Source organism: Stegostoma tigrinum, chromosome 12 (assembly GCF_030684315.1).
Source record: "Stegostoma tigrinum isolate sSteTig4 chromosome 12, sSteTig4.hap1, whole genome shotgun sequence".
Lineage (NCBI taxonomy): Eukaryota > Metazoa > Chordata > Chondrichthyes > Orectolobiformes > Stegostomatidae > Stegostoma > Stegostoma tigrinum.
In genome coordinates, this window is record NC_081365.1 from 75,167,851 (window position 1) to 75,192,322 (window position 24,472).

The 24,472-nt window shown below is 44.6% G+C and overlaps 1 protein-coding gene across 6 annotated transcripts; it reads right to left on the reverse strand.

The window, feature by feature from the left end:
- Positions 1-7,480: 7,480 nt before the first annotated feature.
- On the reverse strand, positions 7,481-22,886 carry lacc1 (laccase (multicopper oxidoreductase) domain containing 1). 6 transcript variants are annotated; one of them, XM_048540640.2, is made up of 7 exons: positions 22,674-22,884; positions 17,991-18,622; positions 15,402-15,580; positions 11,222-11,387; positions 9,816-10,041; positions 8,055-8,247; positions 7,481-7,723 (listed from the first exon to the last, which is right to left on the reverse strand). In XM_048540640.2, exons 2-6 carry the CDS (start codon positions 18,553-18,555, stop codon positions 8,073-8,075), a joined length of 1,311 nt encoding a protein of 436 aa, XP_048396597.1. In that variant the 5' UTR covers positions 18,556-18,622; positions 22,674-22,884; the 3' UTR covers positions 7,481-7,723; positions 8,055-8,072. The 6 variants fall into 6 exon arrangements, with proteins under 6 accessions (XP_048396597.1, XP_048396596.1, XP_048396599.1 ...); XM_048540639.2 differs by having other exon boundaries at positions 7,481-8,247; XM_048540642.2 differs by having other exon boundaries at positions 7,481-8,247; positions 17,991-18,236; positions 22,674-22,882.
- Between the last annotated feature and the right edge of the window lie 1,586 nt (positions 22,887-24,472).

The following is a 24,472-nucleotide window of genomic DNA, read 5'->3' on the forward strand; positions in this document are numbered from 1 at the left end:
TTGTTGGGCTGAAGGGCCTGTTTCCACACTGTAGGTAGTCTAGTCTAAAAAAAAAGCTGAGCTTGTTCTCTTTACAGCAATGAAGGTTCAGGCCACATTTAACAGAGATTTCTTGCTTCACTTTGCTGTATTCGGCATTGAAGCATTGGGGACTTAATGATCATAGCTATTCCACAGTAAAAACAGCAATGAATTTGCTGAATGAACAGTACTCTGATGCGTCTCAAGAACATTGTTGGCACATCTTTGAATTTGTTTTGTAAATTTGTCACTGGAAAACCGAGACACATGACACTGTAATTTATGACAGTGGTCATCACAGGGGAAATGGTGCAGTTGTGGTAACGGCACACTAATTTAGTGATTCAATGCTTTAGCTGCCTGGGTTCAAAACCCACGTGGTAGCTGATGGAATTTAAATTTAATTAATCAATTGTGAATTGAAAACTTAATGTAAACATACAAATTAGGAGCAGGAGCGCTTAAGCGTGCTCTGCTATTCCATAAAATTAGGGTTGATCTGATTACTTCAAATTCCTGCCAACTTTGATAAATTCCAGCCATTTACTATTAAGAATTTATTGACACCTTCAAATTAAAAAGATACAAAAACTTTGCTTCGAATGTTGGTGCCCTTTAAGGGGGAAAGTTTCAGACTTTATGTAAGTTTAAAAAAAGCCTTAAATCTCTATCTTAAACAGATGGCTAATGTAGTAATGATTATCACAAAACTGTCAATGATTGCCATAAAGCCGTTCAGTTCACTAATGCCCTTTGGGGAAAGAAATCTGCCATCTTTACATTGAACTGTAGAATTGTACACCATGGAAACAGATCATTCGGTCTAACTTGTTCATGCCTACCAGATACCCTAAATTAATTCAGTCCCATTTGCCAGCATTTGGCCCATATCCCACTAAACCCTTCCTATTAATTGACTCATCTAGATATTTTTAAATGTTGTAATTGTACCAGCCTCCACCACTTCCTCTAGCATCTTGTTCCATATAGACATCATCCTCTGCGTGAAAGCATTTCCCCATAGGTCCCTTTTAAATCTTTCCCTTCTCACTTAAACCTATGCCCTCTAGTTTTGGACTCCTCTGCCCTGGGGACAAAACCTTGTCTATTTACGCTATCCGTGCCCCTCATGATTTTATAAACCTCTATAAGGTCACACCTCAGCCTCCAACGCTCCAGGGAAAATATGTCCAGCCTATTCAACCTCTCCCTGTAGCTCAAATCCTCCAACCCTGACAACATCCTCATAAATCTTTTCTGCACGCTTCCAAGTTTAACAACATCTTTATTACAGTAGGGAGACCAGTATTGAGTGCAATATTCCAAAACTGGCCTCACCAATGTCCTATACAGCCAGAACAATGCATCCCAACTCCTATGAGATAGCAAGAACTGCAGATGCTGGAGTCAGTCAACACAGTGTAGAGCTGGAAGAACACAACAGTTCAGGCAGCATTGGAGGAGCAGGAGAGTTGACATTTTGAGCTGATTCTGAAGAAGGGTCCTGACCCGAAGCGTCAGCTTTCCTTCTCCTCTGATGCTGCCTGGCCTGCTGTATTCCTCCAGCTCCACACTGTGTTGACTCCAATCCCAACTCCTATACTCAATGCACTGACCAATTTTTTCAGGGTTTGGATAGAAATGGTTAGGAAAGACACACATTCTTTAGCAAAGAGGTCAATATTTGGGGAGATTTCTAATAAATAGGAGAGGATTAGAAAGGAGTTGTGGAGAAATGTTTCTGTGAAGATAACAATGTTGATCTGAAATTCAACTGACTAAAAGAGTTAACAGCAGAAATACTCTTGAAGTCACAAAAAAAACCACTTTGGTATGTACATGATGTACCATAACTGACTGGATGGGGAGTTTGTTATTCTGAACCAGTCTGGATGTTTGTTTTTCAACTAGCACAGATATGCCAGGCTGAATGCTCTCCTCTGCATGATAAATCTCTATGATCTGAAGCATTCCTGTGGCTATCATAAGATAACATGATGTAGAGCTGGATGAACACCGCAGGCCAAGCAGCATCAGAGGAGCAGGAAGGCTGATGTTTCGGGTCTGGATCCTTCTTCAGAGAAAAGCTTGATTAACAATGCCTGACAGTGACCAGGAAACTGATCATTAAACATTTCTCCTTGCTGGGGGATTAAATAACTGCTTCATGTTCAGGCCATTCTGTCAACATTGTACCTGATTTGTCTGAGCAGAGAAAGAAGGCAAATTTAGTTCATCGCTTGTTTTGAATGTTAACCGGGAATACCAGTTGCAGTAATTTTCCATCCTTTGCCAAGTCTATCATGTAATACTTCATAAAAATCTGCATAGTTCAGCGATTATTGTGATTATGAAATGCCCCTGGGCATTTACAGAGGAACAGAATATTCTCCAGGAGTCCTGGCATTCTGGTGCATTGTAATTATACAGTTTGGCTTTTGATTATTTTTTATTCACTCGTGGGATGTGGGTGTCACTTGCTGGGCCCAGCATTTATTGCCTGATCCTACATGCCATTGAGAAGGTGGCTTTGAGCTGCCTTCCTGAACCACTGCAGTCCATGTGCTGTAGGTTTACCCACAGTATCATAGGGAGGGAATTCCAGCATTTCAATCCAGTGACACTGAAGGAACGGTGATGTATTTACAAGTCAGGATGGTGAGTGGCTTAGAGGAAAACATGCAGAGAGCAATGTCCCCATGTACCTGCTGCCTTTGTTCTTCTAGATGGAAGTGGTCGTGGGTTTGGAAGGTGCTGTCTGAAGATCTTTTGTGAATTTCTGAATCTTGCGGACGGTGCACACTGGTGCCGCTGAGCATCGGTGGTGGAGGGATTGGATGTTTATCGATGTGGCACCAATCAAGTGGGCAGCTTTGTCATGGATGGTGTCAAACTTCTCGAGTATTGTTGGAGGTGCACTCATCCATTCCATCACACTCCTGACGTGTGCCTTGTAGATAGTGAACAGGCTTTGAGCAGTCAGGATATGAGTTACTCACTGCAGTATTCCTAGCCTTTGACCTGCTCTTATAGCCACTGTGTTTATGTGGTGGGTTCATTTGAGTTTCTGGTCAATGGCAATCCCCATGATGTTGAGAATTAGGGATTCAGTGTTGGTAGCACCATTGAATGACAATGGGCAGTTTTAGATTGTCTCTTATTGGAGATGGTTTTGCCTGGCATTTGTGAGGCACAAACATTACTTGCTATCTGTTAGCCCAGGCTGGGATACTGTCCAATACCTGTTGCATTTGAACATGGACTGCTTCAGTATCTAAGGTTGTGACTTACACTGAACACTATGCAGTCATCAGTGAATATCCCCACTTCTGATCTTGAGGACTCCCAGGGCAACTCCCTCCCATCTGTATCCAACTATGCTGCCAAATTGACTGGGTCTGTCCTGCTAGTGGGACGGGACATATTCTGGGATGGTGATGGTGGTGTCTGGGACATTGTCTGTAAGGTGTGATTCTGTAAGTATGACTATGTCAGTCTGTTGCTCGATTAGTCTCTGAGACAGCTCTCCCAATTTTGGCACTAGGCCCCAGATGTTAAGGAGGGCTTTGCAGGGTCAACAGGACCATTTCTGCAATTGTCTTTTCCAGTGTCTAGGTTGATCTGTCTGGTTTCATTTTTTTTTGTTGAGATTTCATAGGATTTCATACAACTGAATGGCTTATGGGCTATTTCAGAGGGCCTTTGAGGGTCAACCACATTGCCGTGTATCCGGAGTCACATTTGGGCCAGACCAGGTAAGGATGGCAGTTTCCATCCCTAAAGGGCATTAATGAGTCACATGGGTTTTCCCCAATAATTGACAATGGATTCATGGGCATCATTAGAGACTTAATTCCACATTTAAAAAAAATTGAATTAAATTCAGGATTTTCATCCATGTTCCCAGGAACTACACAAAAAGGTCATGGTTAAACCCTACGCTCAGGCATCAACATATTATCTAGTTTCATACTGGAGTGTGGTTTGAAGGGTGATGAATTGTTTGGAAGCCCACCTTGAGACCTCCCCTTCCTGCTCAGGTTGATATAAAAAGTCCCATTATTCCAAGTTGAAGGGGGATTTGACTTTCCTGACATTCACCTTTTAACTGAAGCTGATTAGTCATGCATCTTATACGGAAGTAAAATACTGCAGATGTTAGCATCTGAAATAAGAACAGAAAGTGAGTGTGTTGGGCAGTATCTGTGGGGAGATCCACAGGTGGATACAGGCACACGCAGGTAATTACAAGTAGAGGCAGATAACCACAGGTACGGGCAGGTACATACAGGTAACCACAGGCAGACACAAGTACAGGCACGTATATACAGGGAACAACAGGTAGAGGCAGGCAGACACAGGTTACCACAGATAGAAGCAGGTAGACACAGATGCAGGTAGATGCAAGTAGAAACAGATAAACACAGATGGAAGTCAACATAGATAAATGAAAGTTGACTCAGGTAAATAGGTTAACACAGGGAGATGTGGGTAGACACCGGTAAACACAGGTAGACACAGATGCAGGTAGACACAGAGAAATGGAGGTGGACTCAGGGTGGATGCAGGTAAACAGGTAGACACAGCTCTGCTACAGCCTCATTTGGATAAGCAGAGTTTTTGTGCTGTTGCTGGGCCTGGCCAGAATTGAGGGACTGTGAAGATGAGCCCAGTCATTGAAGCCAGAGGTCTTCAGTCAATCAGTCAGTCAGTCAGACCCAGACAATATTGTCCACTTGGGCAGGAGACAGTGGGAAAGAACATCTATAATCAACCAGCATTTCTGTAAAAATGACAACTTCACCAAGAACTTGACACCAAAGCCACAAGCACGACACAAAATAAAACAGGAACATTTTGAGAGAGGAACGAGAAGGGTTGACTGTGGTTGGCTTCATGATAGTTTGTGGGGTGGGGATGTGGGTGAGAAAAACAGTTTGCATCGAAACCAAACACTAATATGATCATAAAAGGCGTAGTTTTAAACCAAAATGGGAGTTAGAGTTGATGCCCAAGCTGACCATGGTACTGTACTGCACAAATAAGAGTTCAATGAGCTGGAATGTTGTTCAGCTCAGTACTGCAAAACCAAAAGCTTCCTTTCCAATCCTGGTCATTTGCTTTATGTTTTGGCTCCCGTTCCATGCCCCTTTCCATGACCCTCAGGGTACACTTACAAGAAGCTGTTTCTCACTCACTCACTCTCTCTCTCAAATAAGGCAGCACCTCTGAGACGTCGGTGAGTTCCAATCTCTCAAAAATTGGCAATCTGCACATATTCCTTTTCTGGCCTCGGTGCACTGTTCACCCAAATCTCTGGGATGCTCTCCCTAACCCCATCACCTCACTTTCAAAAACCTCTTCAAACAGCTCAGTTCTTTGAGTACAGTAGTTGGGAAGTCATGTTGAGGTTGTACAGGACATTGATTAAGCCTCTCTTGGAAATATTGTGTTCAGTTCTGGTCTCCTAGTTATAGGAAGAATATTATTAAGCTAGGGGGGCTCAGAAGAGATTTACCAGGATGTTGCTGGGTGTGGAAGGTTTGAGTTATAAGGAAAGGTTGGATAGGCTGGGACTTCTCTCACTGGCACATAGGAGGTTGAGGGGTGACCTGATGGAGTGTATAAAATAATGAGGTATAGCTAGAGTAATGGTAATTGTCTTTTCCCTTGGATGGGGGATTTCAAGACTCTCGGGCACATTTTTAAGCTGAGAGGAGAGAGATTTAAGAAGGACATGAGAGACAATTTTTTTTTACGCAGAGGGAGGTTTGCGCGTGGAATGAACTTCCGGAGTGGTACAGCTTTAGTGCTGTGTGGGGCTGGCATTTGCTCTGAGTAATTGGGCAATTCAGAGGGCATGCAGGGTTAGTGGTGTTGGTATTGGAGGTAGGCATGGTAGAAGACAGAGCGCGTGTGTGATATTTTGCAATCTCGAGACTGGTCCCAGGGAGGTGGAAGTCTGGAGTTGGCATCACCCTACACAGTAGAAGGTCCAGGTCCCTACCCACAAACCAGGGCACCCATTATCCTTTGTCTGCCATGTCTGGGTCAAACGTCAGGAGCTACGGAGGGCAGCTCTGGACTGATTGTGCACCTGGGCAAACAGAATGAGCTTTTAAATGATAGTGCCACGAATGTAAATGATTCCGAGATTTTTCAGCACTGAGGAGGGGTTCCAGGTATGGTGAGTGGCAGGATAGGACTAGGATCCTAGAGTTGGGCAAGAGGGGCACCATAGGTAGTTATTGAGAAGAATTTGGTAAGATACAGTGAGAGGTTTTGCTAGAATGAGTGGCAAAAACATTCTGTGAAATTTCACAAAGCTGACACAAAACAAAAGTGTTTCTTTCCTTCCAGGGCGCACACAGCCTAACCTCCCGATACCTGCACATTGTTACCAAGATCACTGTGAAAATAGTTAGTTCTTCAGGGTGACTGCCACCCATCACTCCCCTTCCAGTGATCAGGAGAATATGTTACCGTGTAACATCTAGTCACACCAGCACATGACCCATTTGTATCTCTCCAAGGAGTGGTGGGAGGCTATATTGATCCTGCACACATCTGTTTGATGGTCTCTCTGCTTGGAAAACTTTCAAGCTTGATCTCAAAGCAATAACCCAATTGTAAACCAACAGACTGCCTTCATCCACCTTAATACATAATCAAAAAGAACACAGTTTCCTCATGATTCACAATATCAAAGCAGCAAGCCTCACCATGATATGGAGCAGGGAGGACATGACAGCCACAATACCCAACTGACTAAGGATAAGCAATATTATAAACTCATCACTTCCAGGGACAAACGTCTGTCAGGGAAGAATTTGGTAAGATACAGTGAGAGGTCTTGCTGGAATGAGTGGCAAAAACATTTTGTGAAATTTCACAAAGCTGACACATAACAAAAGTGTTTCTTTCCTTCCAGGGCACATACAGCCTAACCTCCCGATATCTGCACATTGTTACCAAGATCACTGTGAGAATAGCTAGTTCTTCAGGGTGACTGCCACAGTAGGAGTACAGTGTGTAAGGACCACATTTCTGTTGCCTGGTCTAGGTTAGTGAGCCTAAATCCACATTTCCAGTTCCCATGCATCTTCTGGGAGTGATTCCCTTTCAGGTTCACATTTATCTTTGAAGCATAAACCTGACAAAAGTAGCACTTAAGCTGAAGGAATTTTGTGGAAACAGCTGCTGAAAATGATTGTGAGTTTTACACTTTGACTGGCTGCTTTCTTACCCTCCTACGTTCATCGATTGTGACCAGGTAGACAGGAGTTACAAAATCAGCCACACACTTCATTCCTGAACAAACAGCCTCCTGCTGTCTGCTGATGATAACTGAGGGCGTGATAAAGAACCTTTAGAACCACTAAGTTGGATACTTGAGGTGAGGTCTCTGTTATAATGCAAGAATCAATCTGATCACAAAAGGCACAGAGGACAGATTTGAGGACTTTTATTTTAAGTTTCTTTACCAGCTGGGACATGTGTAGAAGTCTATTACAACAGCTCCAACACTTCAAAAATACTTAGCCTGCTATCAAGGTCTGAGGGCTTGAAAGACACAACATGGAAGGACACTGAGATAACACGGTGTGAAGCTGGATGAACACAGCAGGCCAAGCCGGAAGGCTGACGTTTCGGGCCTAGACCCTTCTTCAGAAAATTCTTTCTTCTGTAGAAAGTCAAACCCCTGCAAAGGAAAATGTGCATTTGTCTCACAAACATGATTTAAAAAGTCAATCTACAGCAGTGTCTTTGCATGAACAGACATTTCTCATTGGTGGCGAGGTTATTCAGTGGCCCGGCTGTTTTTTACTCCCAGAGGCTGATGGTGGTCTGGAATGCACTATGTGGGAGGGTATTTGAAGTGGGAAACCTCACAATCTTTGAAAAGATAATCAGTTGAAATGTCATAACATTCAAGGCCCAGTGCTGGAAAGTAGGGTTGGTGTAGATGGGTCAATGCAAGCTCGATGGGCCAAAGGGGCTCTTCTGTGCTGTATGACTCTATGGCCAATTACCTGTTTGGGATGGGGCAACTAGTCCTGAACAGAGATGAATCCAATTTGAGTTCCAAAGTTGCTCCCATCCCGAATATGGGAGAAAAAAGTGTCTGGGTGACAGACTGTGCAGACAGTCACTTCTCCATATCTACTGCCTGTGGAAGCATCACTGATGTTTCCAGAGAGAATCCCTCCACGTTCCAATAAAACCCTTAAAAAAAAAGGAACAGTTCGACATTTTAGAAAGTGCATCTCTCCCTTATCCATCATATTAACATCATCTCGTTAAATACTGTGAAGGAAAAAAAACAGTAAAACTTGCAACCTTCCCATTTAACCACAGAAGGTGCAACACCTGCCCCTTCACCTCCTTCCTGCTCACCATCCAAGGGCCTAAACAGTCTTTCCAGGTGAAATCTCTTGTACCTTCTCCAATTTGGTCCATTGTACTCACTGCACCCAATGTGGCCCACTGTACACTGAAGAAACCAAACACAGGCTGGGTGACCGCTTTGCAGAACACCTCCAGTCCGTGCACAAGCATGACCCTGATCTTTCTGTAGCTGGTTATTTTAACACAGCACCCTACTCACACACCCATTTGTCTGCCCTCAGCTTGCTGTAGTGGTCCAGTGAAAACTGAAGGAGGCAACATCTCATCTTCAGACTAGGCACTTTACAACCTTCTGGGCTCAATATTGAGTTCAACACTAAAATTGTGAACCCACTCCCATTCCTTCCTATTTTTTCAGTTTGACTTATTCCATTCTCTGTCACCATGTTCTCTCTCCCCACGCCCCATCCAAGCAGGACGGTGTTCTTTCCAGTCTGGCAATTAGACACACCATTGTTCTGCCATTCTCACATTCTGATCTGAACTATCAAAATCCTTTCTCCACTATCACTCCATCCGCTACCCTCTTCAACTACTGCATAAATTCTGGCCCTCCACACTTCACATCAGCTCTGATGAATAGTCATCTGAATTCGAAATGTTAGCTTGCTCTCTCTCCATGGAAGCTGCCTGATCCACTGTGATCGTCGGCAAATATAACACAGTGTGGAGCTGGAGGAACACAGCAGGCCAGGCAGCATCAGAGTAGCGGGGAAAGCTGAAGTTTCGGGTAGGGACCCTGCTTCAGAAATTTCTAAAGGGTCCTGACCCGAAACGTTGGCTTTCCTGCCCCCCTGATGCCGCCTGGCCTGCTGTGTTCCTTCAGCTCCATGCTGTGTTATCCCTGAGTCCAGCATTGGTCATTCTTATTATCTCTGAGTGATTGCCAACAGTTTTTGTTTTCATTGCAAATGACATACACCGGTTTGAGTCATCTTGTACACTTCAAAACAGAGCTCCAGTAGAACCAGGGCCTTCATTTCCAAGTATTCTTCGTTTATCTCTCTGGAAATCTGAACACTGGAGTCCTAAAAGTGAAACTGCATTGTAGCCGAGCGATCTGAGTGAGGAAAATGAAGATTTCAATAAAGATTTACCTTTTCTTTTTGGGAACTATGAGACTGCCTGCACTAGGGTGAATCTTTGGTGCACTGCACTGTGCTATAACAGACTTCCACTGCATTATGTGTACTATTTTTAAACTATCACAAATGGCCCACTTTAATTTAAAATCAAACCGTCTGCAAAACACTGGTCAGAATTCTCTTTGGCGTCTGATTTTAGATATGTTAAGCAATAAAATCCAAAATTAAAATACTTGCAAAAATCTCTGTTTTTGCTACTTTTATTTGGTGTGGTGATGGAGTTGCAGTTTCCACATTTACCTGGTTGTTCGTCTGAGGTCTACAGAAGGACGTGGAGAGTCGGCCATTTTTACACAGCTGGGCTCGATCTTCATGAACTCCTGGGCAACATCTTGGTGGAGGGTGAAGCAACAAGGCCCCACACAAGGGCCCATCGCCACGAGAATATCTTTCGCCCGGCAGCCAAATTCAGCTGTCATGGTGCTCACTGTCGCCATGGCGACTCCTGCCAGTGTCCCCTTCCAACCTGAGTTGGGCAAGACAAGACCACTCTAGTTCATTAGAACAAACTGCATTGCTGCTCGGTGAATGTTGGGTTGGGCGGGGGGGGGGGGGGGGGGGGGGGGGGCGTTAGTTAGTAGTGATAATGGAGATAGATCAATGAGCTGTCAGATGGAGAAATCTTTTGTTAGGAAACTCTGTATTTATGGACTAATGTTGGCAACTGTGTTTAGAGTTGGCGCTGCTAATTGTGAAGGGCACGGGAGAAAGGCAGTGAAGGGAGCTCTTCATTTAGTAACCTTCGTTCCCTTGCATTGGCTGGCTTTCTCTATTTTTCCCTGCCTTTTACTTTTGCTATTTTTCCTCTATTCTTCTTCGTTTTCTTTTCTTTTAAGCCTGGGGAAGAGGCAGGAGAAGGAGGCAGCTTGCAGCAGCAACAATGCCAGGAAAAGCTGGATACAGCTCCACCTCATCCCAGGGTCTCCCAGGGTGCAAGAGATAGGTCCAGGGCTGACGGCCATGGTTCTGGCCTGCAGGGAAGATTGAGGCACCAGGTCTGCAGCTAGGCCCGGGTGCCTGAAGTAGGAGAAAGGTGGTGTCAGCCCGGTTTAGCAGTCTTGTCCCAGCGTGGAACACTCATCCCCATATGGAGGTCTTCTTCATCTTTGTCATCCAGGTATTCCAGTGATACAGCAGGTGATCTCATCCAGGAGTGATGGTCTTCTTTGGCACAGTCTTCTGGGCCAGTATTCCAGAGACCTGGCATAGCGGTATTCCATTGTTCTTTAATCAGCTTTTACCCAGGCCAGGAGCCATTAACTGAACTGTGGTGACCTTTGACTTAAACTTAATTTTTAAAAATTATTATGTATGACTTCCGTCAGTGATGGAAGCACCATGGTGGGGCGACGTATAAAACCTTCCACTGTATTTTTCATCTAAAGTAAATTTCTATTCTATTCTGTTCTTCTGCAAAGAATTAATAGGATAAATTATTAGGTTATGGCTCAATATAAATGCAGGGTGGGTTGCACTCTGGTGGGAATGTATTCTTGGACAGATGTCAGAATGGACATTAGATTCAGTGTGGAGAGAAGCTGCCAACCCATCACAGAGAATGATACTGTATAGGGACCACGCTGGAGGTCAGAGCCAACAGAAAGGTAGGGTAAGGGATGGGTGCGGAATTTAAAACATATCACTACCTGCATGTGCCACTCCACACACATGTTGGACAGGATCAGCAAACAGCAGTGGAATGCAGTCTGCTCCCGGCGCTGCTATGGTGACACCTATCCGATTGGTCACAATGGCATCGTAGCTTTCAGGTTCCGGCTTCCCCAGGCTCCAGACGGTATTGCCATGGCTTACCTATAATCAGGTGAGCAGATGTGAATGATAACGGAGACAGCAGGACCAAATGCTGACAGTGCAACTACAGCATGAAAACAATAGTCTGGGGACAGGGGACAACGCCCGCTGATTCACAGAACAAGTTATCAACCAGAATCAAAGAACAAGGAACAAAGAAAATTACAGCACAGGAACAGGCCCTTCGGCCTCCAAGTCTGGGCTGATCCAGATCCTCTATCTAAACCTGTCGCCTATTTTCCAAGGATCTGTATCTCTCTGTTCTCTGCCCATTCACGTATCTGCTTCCCGCTGGCCTATAGCTGACAAGCAGTGACCTGGAGAGACTGGGCACAGTTATTTTCACTGTGTTACGAAGTTGTGTAGAATGCTTATGAATTGGAAGGCAGGAAGTTAGAATGTGCTGGTAAAAATAATAAGGGAGAAAAAAATACTGTGGTTCCTTTCAGAGATAAAGTGTTTTTCTAAGCTTTAGAGTTCTGCACAGAGAATGTATCTGAAAAGTAGCTGAAAAATTGTACAGATACCTCCAAAATTGAAATGTATCAATTGGCTGGGTGAATGGAAACCTCAGATTTGTTTTGATGTTTTGGCAACGAGCTTGAAATCAGCCGTTTAACTTAAGCCAAGCACTTAGAAACTAAAAGCCAACTGAATTTAAATCTGATGGCTTTGACAACCTCAGACCAATTGTCTTGTTCGCAAATTCTTGTGTTATTGAATATGTATCAAGCAGAAGGTTTGTGAAAATTGGGGCAAGAGTGAACTGCCGTCTGAGAAATAAGCATCGGGCTCTGTCAAGAAATTGCTAAGCTCTCTAAGAAAGTACTATCTATTAATAAAGAGGTACCACCACGGCACTTCTAATTAAGAGACTTCATAGAGAAAACATCCCTGATCATGGGATCAGTGGTAGGAAGGCGTTTATGATGTGAGAACAGTACAAGAAAGATGTTTATGGCTACAGAGACAGTAGAGAAGGCAAAGCATTCCAGAAGGGACATTCTACATGAACTTTAGGAGACTGAGTTATAATTTTCTTTTTCTTATTACTTGGGTTATGCGAGTGGGACTTGCGTTTATTGGAATGACATACCAACTGAATTTTGCTCAGCTAGGGAATAGTTAGGAACTGGGGGGTATTGTTTGGTCTGTTAGTGTTCTGTTGATTTATTCACTGTCAGGGTTAAATTAAAAAACTGTTACTGGTTGTTTATAAAGTGAGAGAGTCAGGAGCTCATTTCATTTAAGTACTCTTTTAACAGATTACGAGGGGTGAGGAGAGTTTCTCTGGCTGTTTTGGGTTTAAGTATTAGAAGGGAACCTCTAATCCAGCCATAACAGATTGGGGCTGGCGTTTCGGGTCAATGATAAGAGGGGTTCAACCTTCCCTTACGTCCTAACAATGGGCCTCAACTAGTAAGAGGAGACAACTCCCTCATCTTGTCTGTCCCCACCCACCATCCCATCTGGGTATAAATGCGAGGTGATGCATTTTGGAAGGTCGAATTTGAAAGCTGAGTACAGGATTAAGGATAGGATTCTTGGCAGCGTGGAGGAACAGAGGGATCTTGGTGTGCAGATACATAGATCCCTTAAAATGGCCACCCAAGTGGACAGGGTTGTTAAGAAAGCATATGGTGTTTTGGCTTTCATTAACAGGGGGATTGAGTTTAAGAGTCGTGAGATCTTGTTGCAGCTCTATAAAACTTTGGTTAGACCGCACTTGGAATACTTCGTCCAGTTCTGGGCGCCGTATTATAGGAAAGATGTGGATGCTTTGGAGAGGGTTCAGAGGAGGTTTACCAGGATGCTGCCTGGACTGGAGGGCTTATCTTATGAAGAGAGGTTGACTGAGCTCGGTCTCTTTTCATTGGAGAAAAGGAGGAGGAGAGGGGACCTAATTGAGGTATACAAGATAATGAGAGGCATAGATAGAGTTGATAGCCAGAGACTATTTCCCAGGGCAGAAATGGCTAGTACAAGGGGTCATAGTTTTAAGCTGGTTGGTGGAAAGTATAGAGGGGATGTCAGAGGCAGGTTCTTTACGCAGAGAGTTGTGAGAGCATGGAATGCGTTGCCAGCAGCAGTTGTGGAAGCAAGGTCATTGGGGTCATTTAAGAGACTGCTGGACATGTATATGGTCACAGAAATTTGAGGGTGCATACATGAGGATCAATGGTCGGCACAACATTGTGGGCTGAAGGGCCTGTTCTGTGCTGTACTGTTCTATGTTCTATGTTCTATGGGTAGATACATCATAGCTGAGGATGTGACTGGTACCCATGGCCTACCGGAATCCCGGTGAGGAGGCCCAAGGACTTATCTTACTTGGTCCTCGGACTGTTCTGGCCCCAGTGTTCTCATTGTACTTTACTTGAACTTTGCCAGGATTGAAACGGTCCGAAATTTAGGTCTCCAAGGTGTTTTTGGAATCGTTGATTCCTGGAGGCTCTGAATATAGGATCCCTACAGTGCAAAAAAGGCCATTTGGCCCACTGAGGAGCATCCCACCCAGACCCACCCCCCTACCCTATCACTGTAACCCTGCATTTCCCATGGCCAGCCCACTTAGCCTGCACATCCCTGAGCACCATGTGCAATTTAGCATGGCCAATCCACCTAATCGTCATAAGAGGAAATAAGGTGTAGAGCTGGATAAACACAGCAGGCCAAGCAACATCATAGGAACAGGAAGGCTGACGTTTCGGGCCTAGGCCCTTCATCAGAAAATGAATCCTAATCGTCACATCTTTGGACTATGTGAGGAAACCAGAGCACCCACAGAAAACTCACGCAGACACGGGGAGAAGTCAGTCACTGGCGGATAGAATCAAACCCGGGTCCCTGGCACTGTGAGGTAGCAGTGCTAACCACTGTGCCACCTCTCACCAAGTGGGGTGGTCATTCGAAACTATCAACGTTTAGGGGAGCTACTCCAGTGTCTGCAAATGGCACTCACATTTGGATGATAACTCCTTCTGAGTTACTTCATTTCATCAAGGGTCACAAAAAGATGGGATTCTGAGGTTGTGGGTTCTGAGCCCGGGGGAACACACATTCATGGTTCCTTTAAATCCTTGAATTTTCTTTAAAAATGGTGCATGCAATCTAAATGACCAATCTTTAAGGGCTGATTCCTGTGCCGATGAAGCCAGTGGGAAAAGGGAGAATTTTAAAAACCCTTTAAGATTAACTACTAGTTTCCCCCACATCCCACTTCCTCCCCATATCCAATGGCTCCCTCCATAGTGGTCATGGCAATTTCCAAGGTCGGAATGGGGTTGGAATGGGATAAAATTTGAAAGTACTGGACTAAGTGCAACCGCATGTGACTATGTGAATATTGACAGCAAGCACCAGACTCTGGAACTACAGTGAGGTGTGCAACCACAAACATGTTTACAATTATCTTCTGTCAAATCTTTACTTCGCTCAATCGTAACTTGTCCCAAGTCCCTTTCACCCGTCATTGAGCCACCTCAGCTCCTAGTCTAGCAGCATCTCAATTTTATCATTCTCACCCTTGTTTTCAATTCATTCATGTCATGTCCATGTCTACCAGGAGTTCCTGGATAATCAGCCTGAATGGGAACTCTGGGAGGATGAATTGTTGGGATGGTATGATCTGTCAGAATCAGGAATCTGAAAAAACTCCACCGAGGCCGGTATCCCATCACCAAGTTACCCTTTATTTACACATGGAAAGTCCTTGACACTGATCCAGCTCCCTCAGAGCCAGCTCGCAGAGGCAACAACATCTCTAACACTACTGATGACATCTGTAAGCCAGGGCTCCCCGATTGGACCCGATTAACAGCCCCATTCAGGGAACCCATAGTCTGTGGATCCACCTGGTTGCTCTCATTCCAATCCCTACAAATCCACCCCGACTAATGTCAAAAAAAAAGGCCCATCATATTAAAAACATTTCTCCACTTCCTCAATTATTATGAGAACACACTGTTCATTAGTGACCACAGTAATTTGCTACTCAGAAAGCAGAAGTGTTACCTTTGCGAGGTAGTACATTTGGGGGTTAAATCCTGCACTCATACTCAAGCGTCGGATATTCTCTGTAACCACAGCTTTTGGGTCTCTCCGTTTCCAGCTGCTGAAGAGATTTAAGGAACTTAGGCCCGGTAGGTAGGATATACCACCCGTTCTGGTCGTAAAGCCATGAAGAAATAAATCTGTCAAATTTTAAATGAGATTTAGAAACCAGATAATACATGCCTGAAATTAGTCATCTCAGGACATACCAGGTGTGGGGCCTTGTGTGTGACCTCAGCCTTTGTTGGTGTCTTCAGTCCAAGATGGAGACCATGGTGGCCATGATGTTAACACATGTGCATTCTGCCACAATGCCACCATCAAGGATGAATGCAGAGTCAGTATCTGAGCTGATGGCTGAGAACATGATAGATCAATGATGGGTGTCCTTGTCATTATCTTTTGTGCCTAATCATTCTGTCTTTCTTGAGTATCTGAAAAGAGAAAGGGTCAACGGTCGTGGTGTAGGAACCAGGTGTTTGCCTAAACCACCTAGACCCTTTCAAATCAGGAGAAAGAGAATGGGGCAAGAGGGATGTGAGACGGAGACTTATGTCTGAGGATACTGTCATCTTAGGCAATTTCTGTGTTCCCCCACTGCCTCAGGAATGGGCACCCCAGGATGACAAGTGGGTTTTGGTTTTCTCCTGGGGTTTCACGGACCCAGGAATCAGTGCCTCCCCCGCTACGTTGTATGCAGCATGCCATGTCGGCCACGATCGAATGGTGGAGCAGATTCAATGGGCTGAAAGGTCTAATTCTGCTCCTATGTCTTGTGGTCTTGCCCAGGCAGACGTGCCTGGCAAGAGAGGGGCACCTGTGACACAGTGTGCTGTGCTGATGCAGCTGCAGTGGTTGAATAGCCGCCAACGCATGCAGCCCCAAGAGACGTTGGGTGTGAGGCATGCTGCAGTGCTCCATGTGTGAGGACAAGGTATAACATGGGGATATCAGGTATGAGGCCTGTTTGCTGGGAACTGTTGAAGGGTGGGTGAGGGAGGAGAGGTGATTACAGCAATATGAAAGTCAATGGTGGACCTTGTCATCTTTGATTGTGTATTTATTTACTGTGTTCACTCCTGTGAGATCACCGAACTGCATCCAGGCCCTATTTGCCTCTCCATTCCTCTTAGGTCTATCCCCTTTTTTGACCATGAATCCAGAGGGGCTCCTTCTCCTCTGTGGGTACAGGACATTTCTATTTTCCAACTCCGTCTTGGGTGCAGTGCCAGAAAACCTAGGAGCCCATACCTACAACTCCCGGCGTGTCTGCCAATCGCAACTCTAACAGTAGGTTAAACTGAAGGTGGCGGGATTCAGAAGGGACAATGGCAACTAGGTTGTGCGGCCATTTTGAACTGTTCAGTGGGGTGGGCTGCCTTCCACACAACCTCAAGCCTGTTGCCTGTTCTAAACTCCAAGGGGGCTTATGGAAAGAGGTATAATGGCCTCACTGCATCGTTAAAAACTGTCAATTTCCACATGGAGAGGAGCTAGATACACTGGATGCTCAGAATATACAAAAGATGCAAGAAGATCGAAGGTTGAACAGTACAGGATAGGAAAGGCCCTTCTGCCGACCATGATACCTTCTAAACTAATCCCATCTGCCTGCGCATGGTCCACATCCCTCTCTCTTCTTCCCGTTTGAGTGTCTGTCTAAACGCCTCATAAGCATTGTTTTAGTATCTGCTTCTACCGCATCCCCTGGTAGTACATTCCAAACATCTACCACACACTCTGTGTAAAAAACATTCCTTGCACATCTCCTTGAAAATTTCTCCCCCACACCTTAAACTTACACCCCCTAGAATTTGACATTTCTGCCCTGGAAAAGGGACTCTAAGTATCCATACTATTCATGCCTCATAATTTTATGTACCTCTATCAGGTTGCCTCTCAGCCTCTGACACTCTACCAAAAACAATCCAAGTTTATCTAAGCTCTTATAGCTAAAACACTCCGATCCAGGGAACATCCTGGTAAACCTCTTCTGCATCCTTTCCAAAACCTCCACATCCTTCCAATAGCGCAGTTCTGAAGAAGGGTCACTGGACCTGAAATGGTAAATTTGACTTCTCTCCACTGATGCTGCTAGACCTGCTGAAATTTTCCAGCAATTTCTGTTTCTGTTTCTGATTCCCAGCATCTGAAGATTTTTTTTGTTTTTTTTTCCCCCCCCACTTCCAATCCTGTACTTGTAACCAATACTGCTGAGGCAACTGTAGTCACATTCATGAAACCACCTTCTCCAGCTCCAGGCCAAAGATGTGCAGGTTAGGTCGATTGGCCGCACTAAATTTCCCATAGTGTCCAGGGATGTGCAGATGGATTAGATATGGGAGATGTGGGGTTACAGGGGTAGGGTAGGGGGTGTTGATTCTGGGTGGGATGTTCCTCAGATGGTCAGTGTATACCTGATGGGCCGAATGGGATTCTATGTGACAATTGAAAATGGTTACAACAACATATTGGTGGTGAGCTCTGAAAATGGCAGGTAGTCTGAGTGGCATGTTTATATTCAGTATCGAGATATTTATAAACATATACCTGGGATCAGCAGAGATTTGAGAATGACAATCTCCCCCATAACTCCTTTGAGTTGTGCCATGAACATCCAGATGTCCTTCCAAATGTCATCTCTTTGTTGGCTCATGAGGACAAGTTCTTCCACGCAAGTTCCTGGTAACTGTAGTTTTATTTCACCTTCACTCCCAATTACAAGAGTCTCAAATGTGAATTTATAAGTTGCTGTGAAAAGCTGTTGCACATAGACCTCGAATGTGGCTTTCCTTCCTGTGGATACAATCACCTGAATGTTGCTGAGGTTCTGTTTGTCAATCTTCTGTTTGATTGTGTATAAGATAGCAGCAAAACTGGCCTGTGCCAACACCTCAAGGGTGGCTTTCGGCATTTCAACCTGATTTGACAATTGGTGCAAGTATCTCTGGATGTCATTATTCACAATGTCGGTGTTGTCCTGGCTATATGTTATGAACACATATGGAGACGCTGTCAGGTTGCATGTGCTGATGACATTCACCGCACTGTGCAGCCACTTCTGAATGTAATCATAGTGAACGTCAGAAAAGTCAATGAGGACCACTTCTACCATCTTAATTCAAACACTTGCTCTACCGTGAATCACTTCTTTCTAATCACATAATTTCCACAACTGTTACCTGAACAGAGAGAAGAGTAATGAATTTTAAATTATGACACAGAGTGCTAATTCAAAACAAAAATAATACAGCCACAACTTTCAACAATGTTGTAAAACATCTTAATTTACAAAATGCTTTTCCTCTATAGAAACTCCCTTCGGGTTGCAAGATTAATTTTAGTGCGTACTGAAATGTAAATATCATCCTTCAATCTCAATGATATTTCATCTTTGACAGACGTGTTTCGAACCCTTAGGTTGAAAAATAATTGGCTGTGTTTCAATTTGCAATTTGGCGTGATTCAGAATGATGAACACTAAGTATAAAGGAAACACTTACTGAACAATTCCAATTGTGCTAAGATTTATCAATTTACATTCATGGGTTAGGCTCACAACAATGGGCTCACGTATGCTTGCTGGAAGCTACATATCTTCACAGGCAAATGGAACAGGCATTCTGACTTTCTGAATTAAACAAAAGCACAGGGAATAATTGCCCTGGTCCAATCATTGTGGCAACACCATAACCCATCACACTGACTTACTAACAAATCAATGCTCTTTTCTCCAAAATGACATTGTTACACTCTCATAAATTTGGTATGTCTTGATGATGCTAGTTCACATTACTTAGAGTCATAAAGATCTACAGCTCAGAAAAAGGCCCACTGCGTCTGTACAGGTCAAAATCAAGCACCTAGCAACTCTAATTCCATTTTCCAGCACATTGTCGTGGCATCACAAGCGCACATCTAAATATTTCTTCAAAGTTATGAGGGTTTCTGCCTCTCCCACCCCTCCAGAGTGAGTTTCAGATTCCCACCACCCTCTGGTGAAAACTTTTTCCTCACATCTCCTTTAAACCTTCTGCCTCTTACCTTAAATATATGTCCTATGTCATTAATCCCTTCACCAAGGGGAAAAGTTTCTTCCTGTCTACCCTATCAATGGTCTTCATGATTTTATATATCTCACTCATGTTCCCCCAATCTCCTCTATTCTGAGGAAAGCAACTCCAGTCTGTTCAATTTCCCTTCATCACCAAAACTCTTCAACCCAAGCAACATCCTGTGCATGCTGTCCAGTGCTATCACATCCATCCTATAATGTGGAGTCCAGAACTGCACACAATACTCCGCGGCCTAACCAACATTTTATATAGTTCCATTTTATATAACCTTCCTGCTCTTGTTTGTCTTCTTAAGCACTTCAGCCAAATCCTTCTCCCAAACCAACCTTCCTTCCATTGACTCCGTCGATACTTCCCGCTGCCTCGGAAAGGCAGCCAACATAATCAAAGATCCCTTCCTCCCCAGTTATACTCTCTTCCGTCAGGAAGAAAAAACAAAAGTTTGAAAACAACATACGAATAGATTTAAGAACAGCTTCTTCCCCTCTGTTATCAGACTTTTGAATGGACCGCTCAATAATTGGAGTTGATCTTTCTCTGCAAGTTCTCTGTAACCGTAACACTATAATTTGTACTCTGTTCTACTACCTTGATGTACTTACGTAAAGTATGGATTTGTCAAGTTAGCATGCAAAACAATACTTTTCACTGTATGTTGGTACATATGACAATAATACATCAAATCAATGACTTTATCCACCTGTCTCACTACCTTAAGGGACTGGTGGACATGCAGTCTGATTCTCAGTGTTTCCCAGGGTCCTAGCATTTGTCAAGTATTCCCTTGGCTTGTTTGTTCTGCCCAAGTGCACATTTATCCATTGAATTCCATTTGGCACGTCTACACCCTCTTGTAATCTATGAGATAGTAAGAACTGCCGATACTGGAGTTAGAGATAATACAGTGTGGAGCTGGAGGAGCACAGCGGGCCAGTCAGCATCAGAGGAGCAGGAAAATTGACATTTTAGGGGCCCCTTCTTCAGAAATGGCAGTGGCACTATCCCCCACCTCATCCTCTGCTACCTGGATGACTGTATCAGTGCTGCCTCACGCTCCCATGAGGAGCTTGAACAGTTCATCCACTTTACTAACACCTTTCACGCCGACCTCCAGTTCACCTGGACCATCTCAGACACCTCTCTCCTTCCTGGACCTCTCTGTCTCCATCTCTGGTGACCACCTCAAAAAAATTGATACCTATTTCAAGCCCACGAACTCTCACAGTTACTTAGGCTACACCTCCTCTCAACCACAGACTCCCCTATTCCCAAATCCTCTGCCTCCACCTTGTCTGCTCCCAAGATGAGGCGTTCACACTCCCAAGCATCCCAGATGTCCTCTTATTTCAAGGACCGAAACCCCTCCCCCCTCCAGTGATCAAAAACGTTCTTGACCGCATCTCTTACATTTCCCGCACTTCTGCCCTCACATTCCCCCACCCCAACAAATACAAAGACAGAATTCCCCTTATCCTCATGTATCACCGCACTAACCTCCAGATTCAACGTATCATTCTCCTCCACTTCCACCACCTGCAATCTGACCCCACAAGCAAGGATATATTTCCATCCTCACCCTACCTGCTTTTTGTAGGGACCAGTCTCTCCGCGGCTCCATCATCCGCTCCACACTCCCCACTAGCCCCATCACAACCAGTACCTTTCCCTGCAACAGCAGGAATTGCTGGACCTGTCCTTACACCTCCCCTTTCACCTCCATCCAAGGAACCAAAAAAAACCTTTCACCTGCACATCCTGCAACTTGGTCTACTGCATCCACTGCTTCCATTATGGCCTCCTCTGCATTGGTGAGACAAACAGAGGCTCAGAGACAGCTTTGTGGAGCACTTGCACTCTGTTTGGAATAACCGACAACACCTTCTAGTCCGCACCTCTTCAAATCCCCCCTCCCACTCCCTGGGCGACACGACCATCCTGGGCCTCCTCCAGTGTCACAATGACACCACCCGGAAACTGGAGTAACAGCACCTCATATTCCATCTCGGGAGCCTACAATCGAATAGTCTCAAAGTGGAGTTTACTAGTTTCAAAATATCCCCAACCCCGGCCTCATCCCATGACCAACCCTCCCTCTTACCCCTGCCTCCTAGACATGACACAACTTGTCCAACTTCTCTCCCAACTATCCGCCCCACCCATCCCACCAACCAAATCCCCACTACCCCCTATCTGCATCCACCTGTCACCACCCCACCTACCTTTCCCCATGCCCACCCATCCTCCCTCTCATAGGCCCGAAACGTCAGCTTTTGTGCTAAGATGCTGCTCGGCCTGCTGTGTTCATCCAACTCCCCACTTTGTTATATCGGATTCTCCAGCATCTGCAGTTCCCATTATCTCTCATCCTCCCTCTCATCCCTGGCTCTTTGATCTGTCCATCTTCTCTCCCGTCTATCCACTCCCCCCACCACCACTGACCAATCCTCACCACTCACCTATCTGCACTCACCTAACACCATCCCAACTAACTTCCCCCAGCCCCACCTCCTCCTCTATTTATTTCATTGCTCCCTTCCCCCACCTCTCACCATTGCTGAAAAAGGGTTCCAACCCGAAACATCACCTTTCCTGCTGCGCTGCTGCTGCCTGGCCTGCTGTGTTCCAGCAGTGTATTCTTACTGGACACACGCATGGTCACATTCTTTACATCTTGCAAGTTTACGCGTGCTTCTTGGGGAATTCCAACAATTCTACTCCGTGCCAGTGTAACGTGCCCGAGCTGGACCCAGGACATGCTGGATAAAAGCTGCACGTTCTAACACTCGTTTTCTGCTCTGCAGCATCGCAGAGAGTTGTTGATAACACTCAAAAGACTGGGACACAGTCCTGATTGAACTGGTTTCCGTGGTATGGGGCCTCCAAATGTCTAAAGCGTTAAGATTTAAAAAAAAAATAGAATTCGTCCTTGCATGCCTTAACTAAAAGTAAAACTCCACTGTTCTAACTGGTCACTTCAGAGAGACGAATATTTTTGTTCGCTTTAAATAAAAAAAACTAATAGAATGTTTTCTCACCTATAAGTAATACAGTTACAGGTCTCAGTCCAACACTTGATGTGAGGTGATCGGCACATACGTTTAAATAAATTGAAGAGAAACGGAAAGAAATGATTAGACTCCGCGGTATTTTCACTTACAGATTGTTCCGGGTCTGTCAGGATTTCCTTGCGGTGTTCACCATATCTGCACGGCTCAGACTTCAAAACGCCGACACTGAAATATGTCATTATCTCTATATGTAGATATACGTATCCATACAAGTTACCATTCAGTCTGACTGAGCCACTCTCTTTCTCTCTCCCCGTCATCCGGAAGCGGTGTTTCCAATTAATCAGCATCAAATTGCTGAGATGGAACAACTTCAAAAGCAAAAAAAACTCCTCTGGATGATTGGCAGCAAAGTTCTCCAATAATTCAACCGGCTGGTTTGTGACAGACGAGTCACATCCGCTTAGAACTGTCTAACTGATGTTGCTGCGGCTAGTATAGATCCGTGCAAGGTTAACGTGAATGTGGAAGTTAAAAAAAAGCTGACCCCATTAATGTGGCAGAAGCAGATTGAGCTGATGTGAAAACCTCAAATGTTGGAAACACTTTGATGTTTGTGAAATGTTGGTCAGGACCCTGTACCTTTTTCAAATTGCCCCTGGACTGGCAAGGGTTTTAAATCTCCAATGTATGGTCTCAAAGCAGCAAACTTTCAGGATAATAAAGTGTGAAGCTGGATGAACACAGCAGGCCAAGCGGCATCTTAGGAGCTCAAAAGCTGACGTTTCGGGCCTAGACCCTTCATCAGAGGGATTTGTTTTAAGAAAAATGTTTATTTTTGAACTCTAATTAAGTCAAACTTCACTCGTTTACTCGCGTAAATGTACTCAAAAAAAGTTACAGGGTAAAAGATTGTTATAACTTGTGGTAAGGACAGGCCCATATATCATTGAAGGATGCTGTCAGAAGATTAACATTTAGGCACTGACTCTAAGTTTTCTGTGCTGGCGAATCTTCAAAGCCTTGGGGGATGGGGAGAAGAGTTTGCAGGGAATGCTGTTGCAGGGATGAGATTTGTTTCTGGTCCATTAACCAGTAAAACTTGTGAAAGACAAATACTGGTCTGACTGGGTTTGCGTACCTCCAAATGGATCCCCAGTGTGGCCAGAATATTCATTTCCAAGTTTTACTGATTTGTTTAAATTGTCATTTTTCCTCGACCGACGGGCAGTCATCCTTTGAGTGGGTTCGCATGCAGGTAGATAGTGGGGCAGACTGGAGAAAGACGAGGCTAGGGGAAGATGAAATAACTACACAGAAGCCAATATCCTGTCACCAGGTCACCCTCTATTTACATGTACATAGTACATACACTGGTCCTGCTTCCTCAGGGCCAACTCTCAGCAAACAGACCCTCTGACATTCCTGTTTCTATCTGTCAGCCAGGGTGTCCTAATTGGACCAGATTAACAGCCCCAAATCAGGGAATTCGTATTGTATGAGGTGCATCTGGCTGACCTTGTTATGGAAGGGAAGGAATCTTGTCCCCAGTTGCCTCTGCCCTCCATTGGTGCAGACAGCTTACCACCATGTGACCCTTCACAACTGTGCTGCCCTAGATCGAGTGACATCTGCTTTATTGTTCCTGTATAACTGTAAGACATCCACCATTGTGGGTTCAAACTGTTTTTCCAAAAAAGTTATTAAGGTCAGGAATAATTTTGATAGGATATGCACAATCTACATTATTTCGGCTGGCTTTGAAAAATCCATCTGTGGGATGTGGATGTCACTGGCTGGACCAACATTTATTGCCCAAGCCTAGGGCAGTTAAGAGTCAACCACATTGCTGTTGATTTGGTGTCACACATTGGCCAGACTGGGTGAAGATGGCAGCTCTCCTTTGCTGAAGGGCATTAGTGAGCCAGATGGGGTTTGAAAAAGAGAC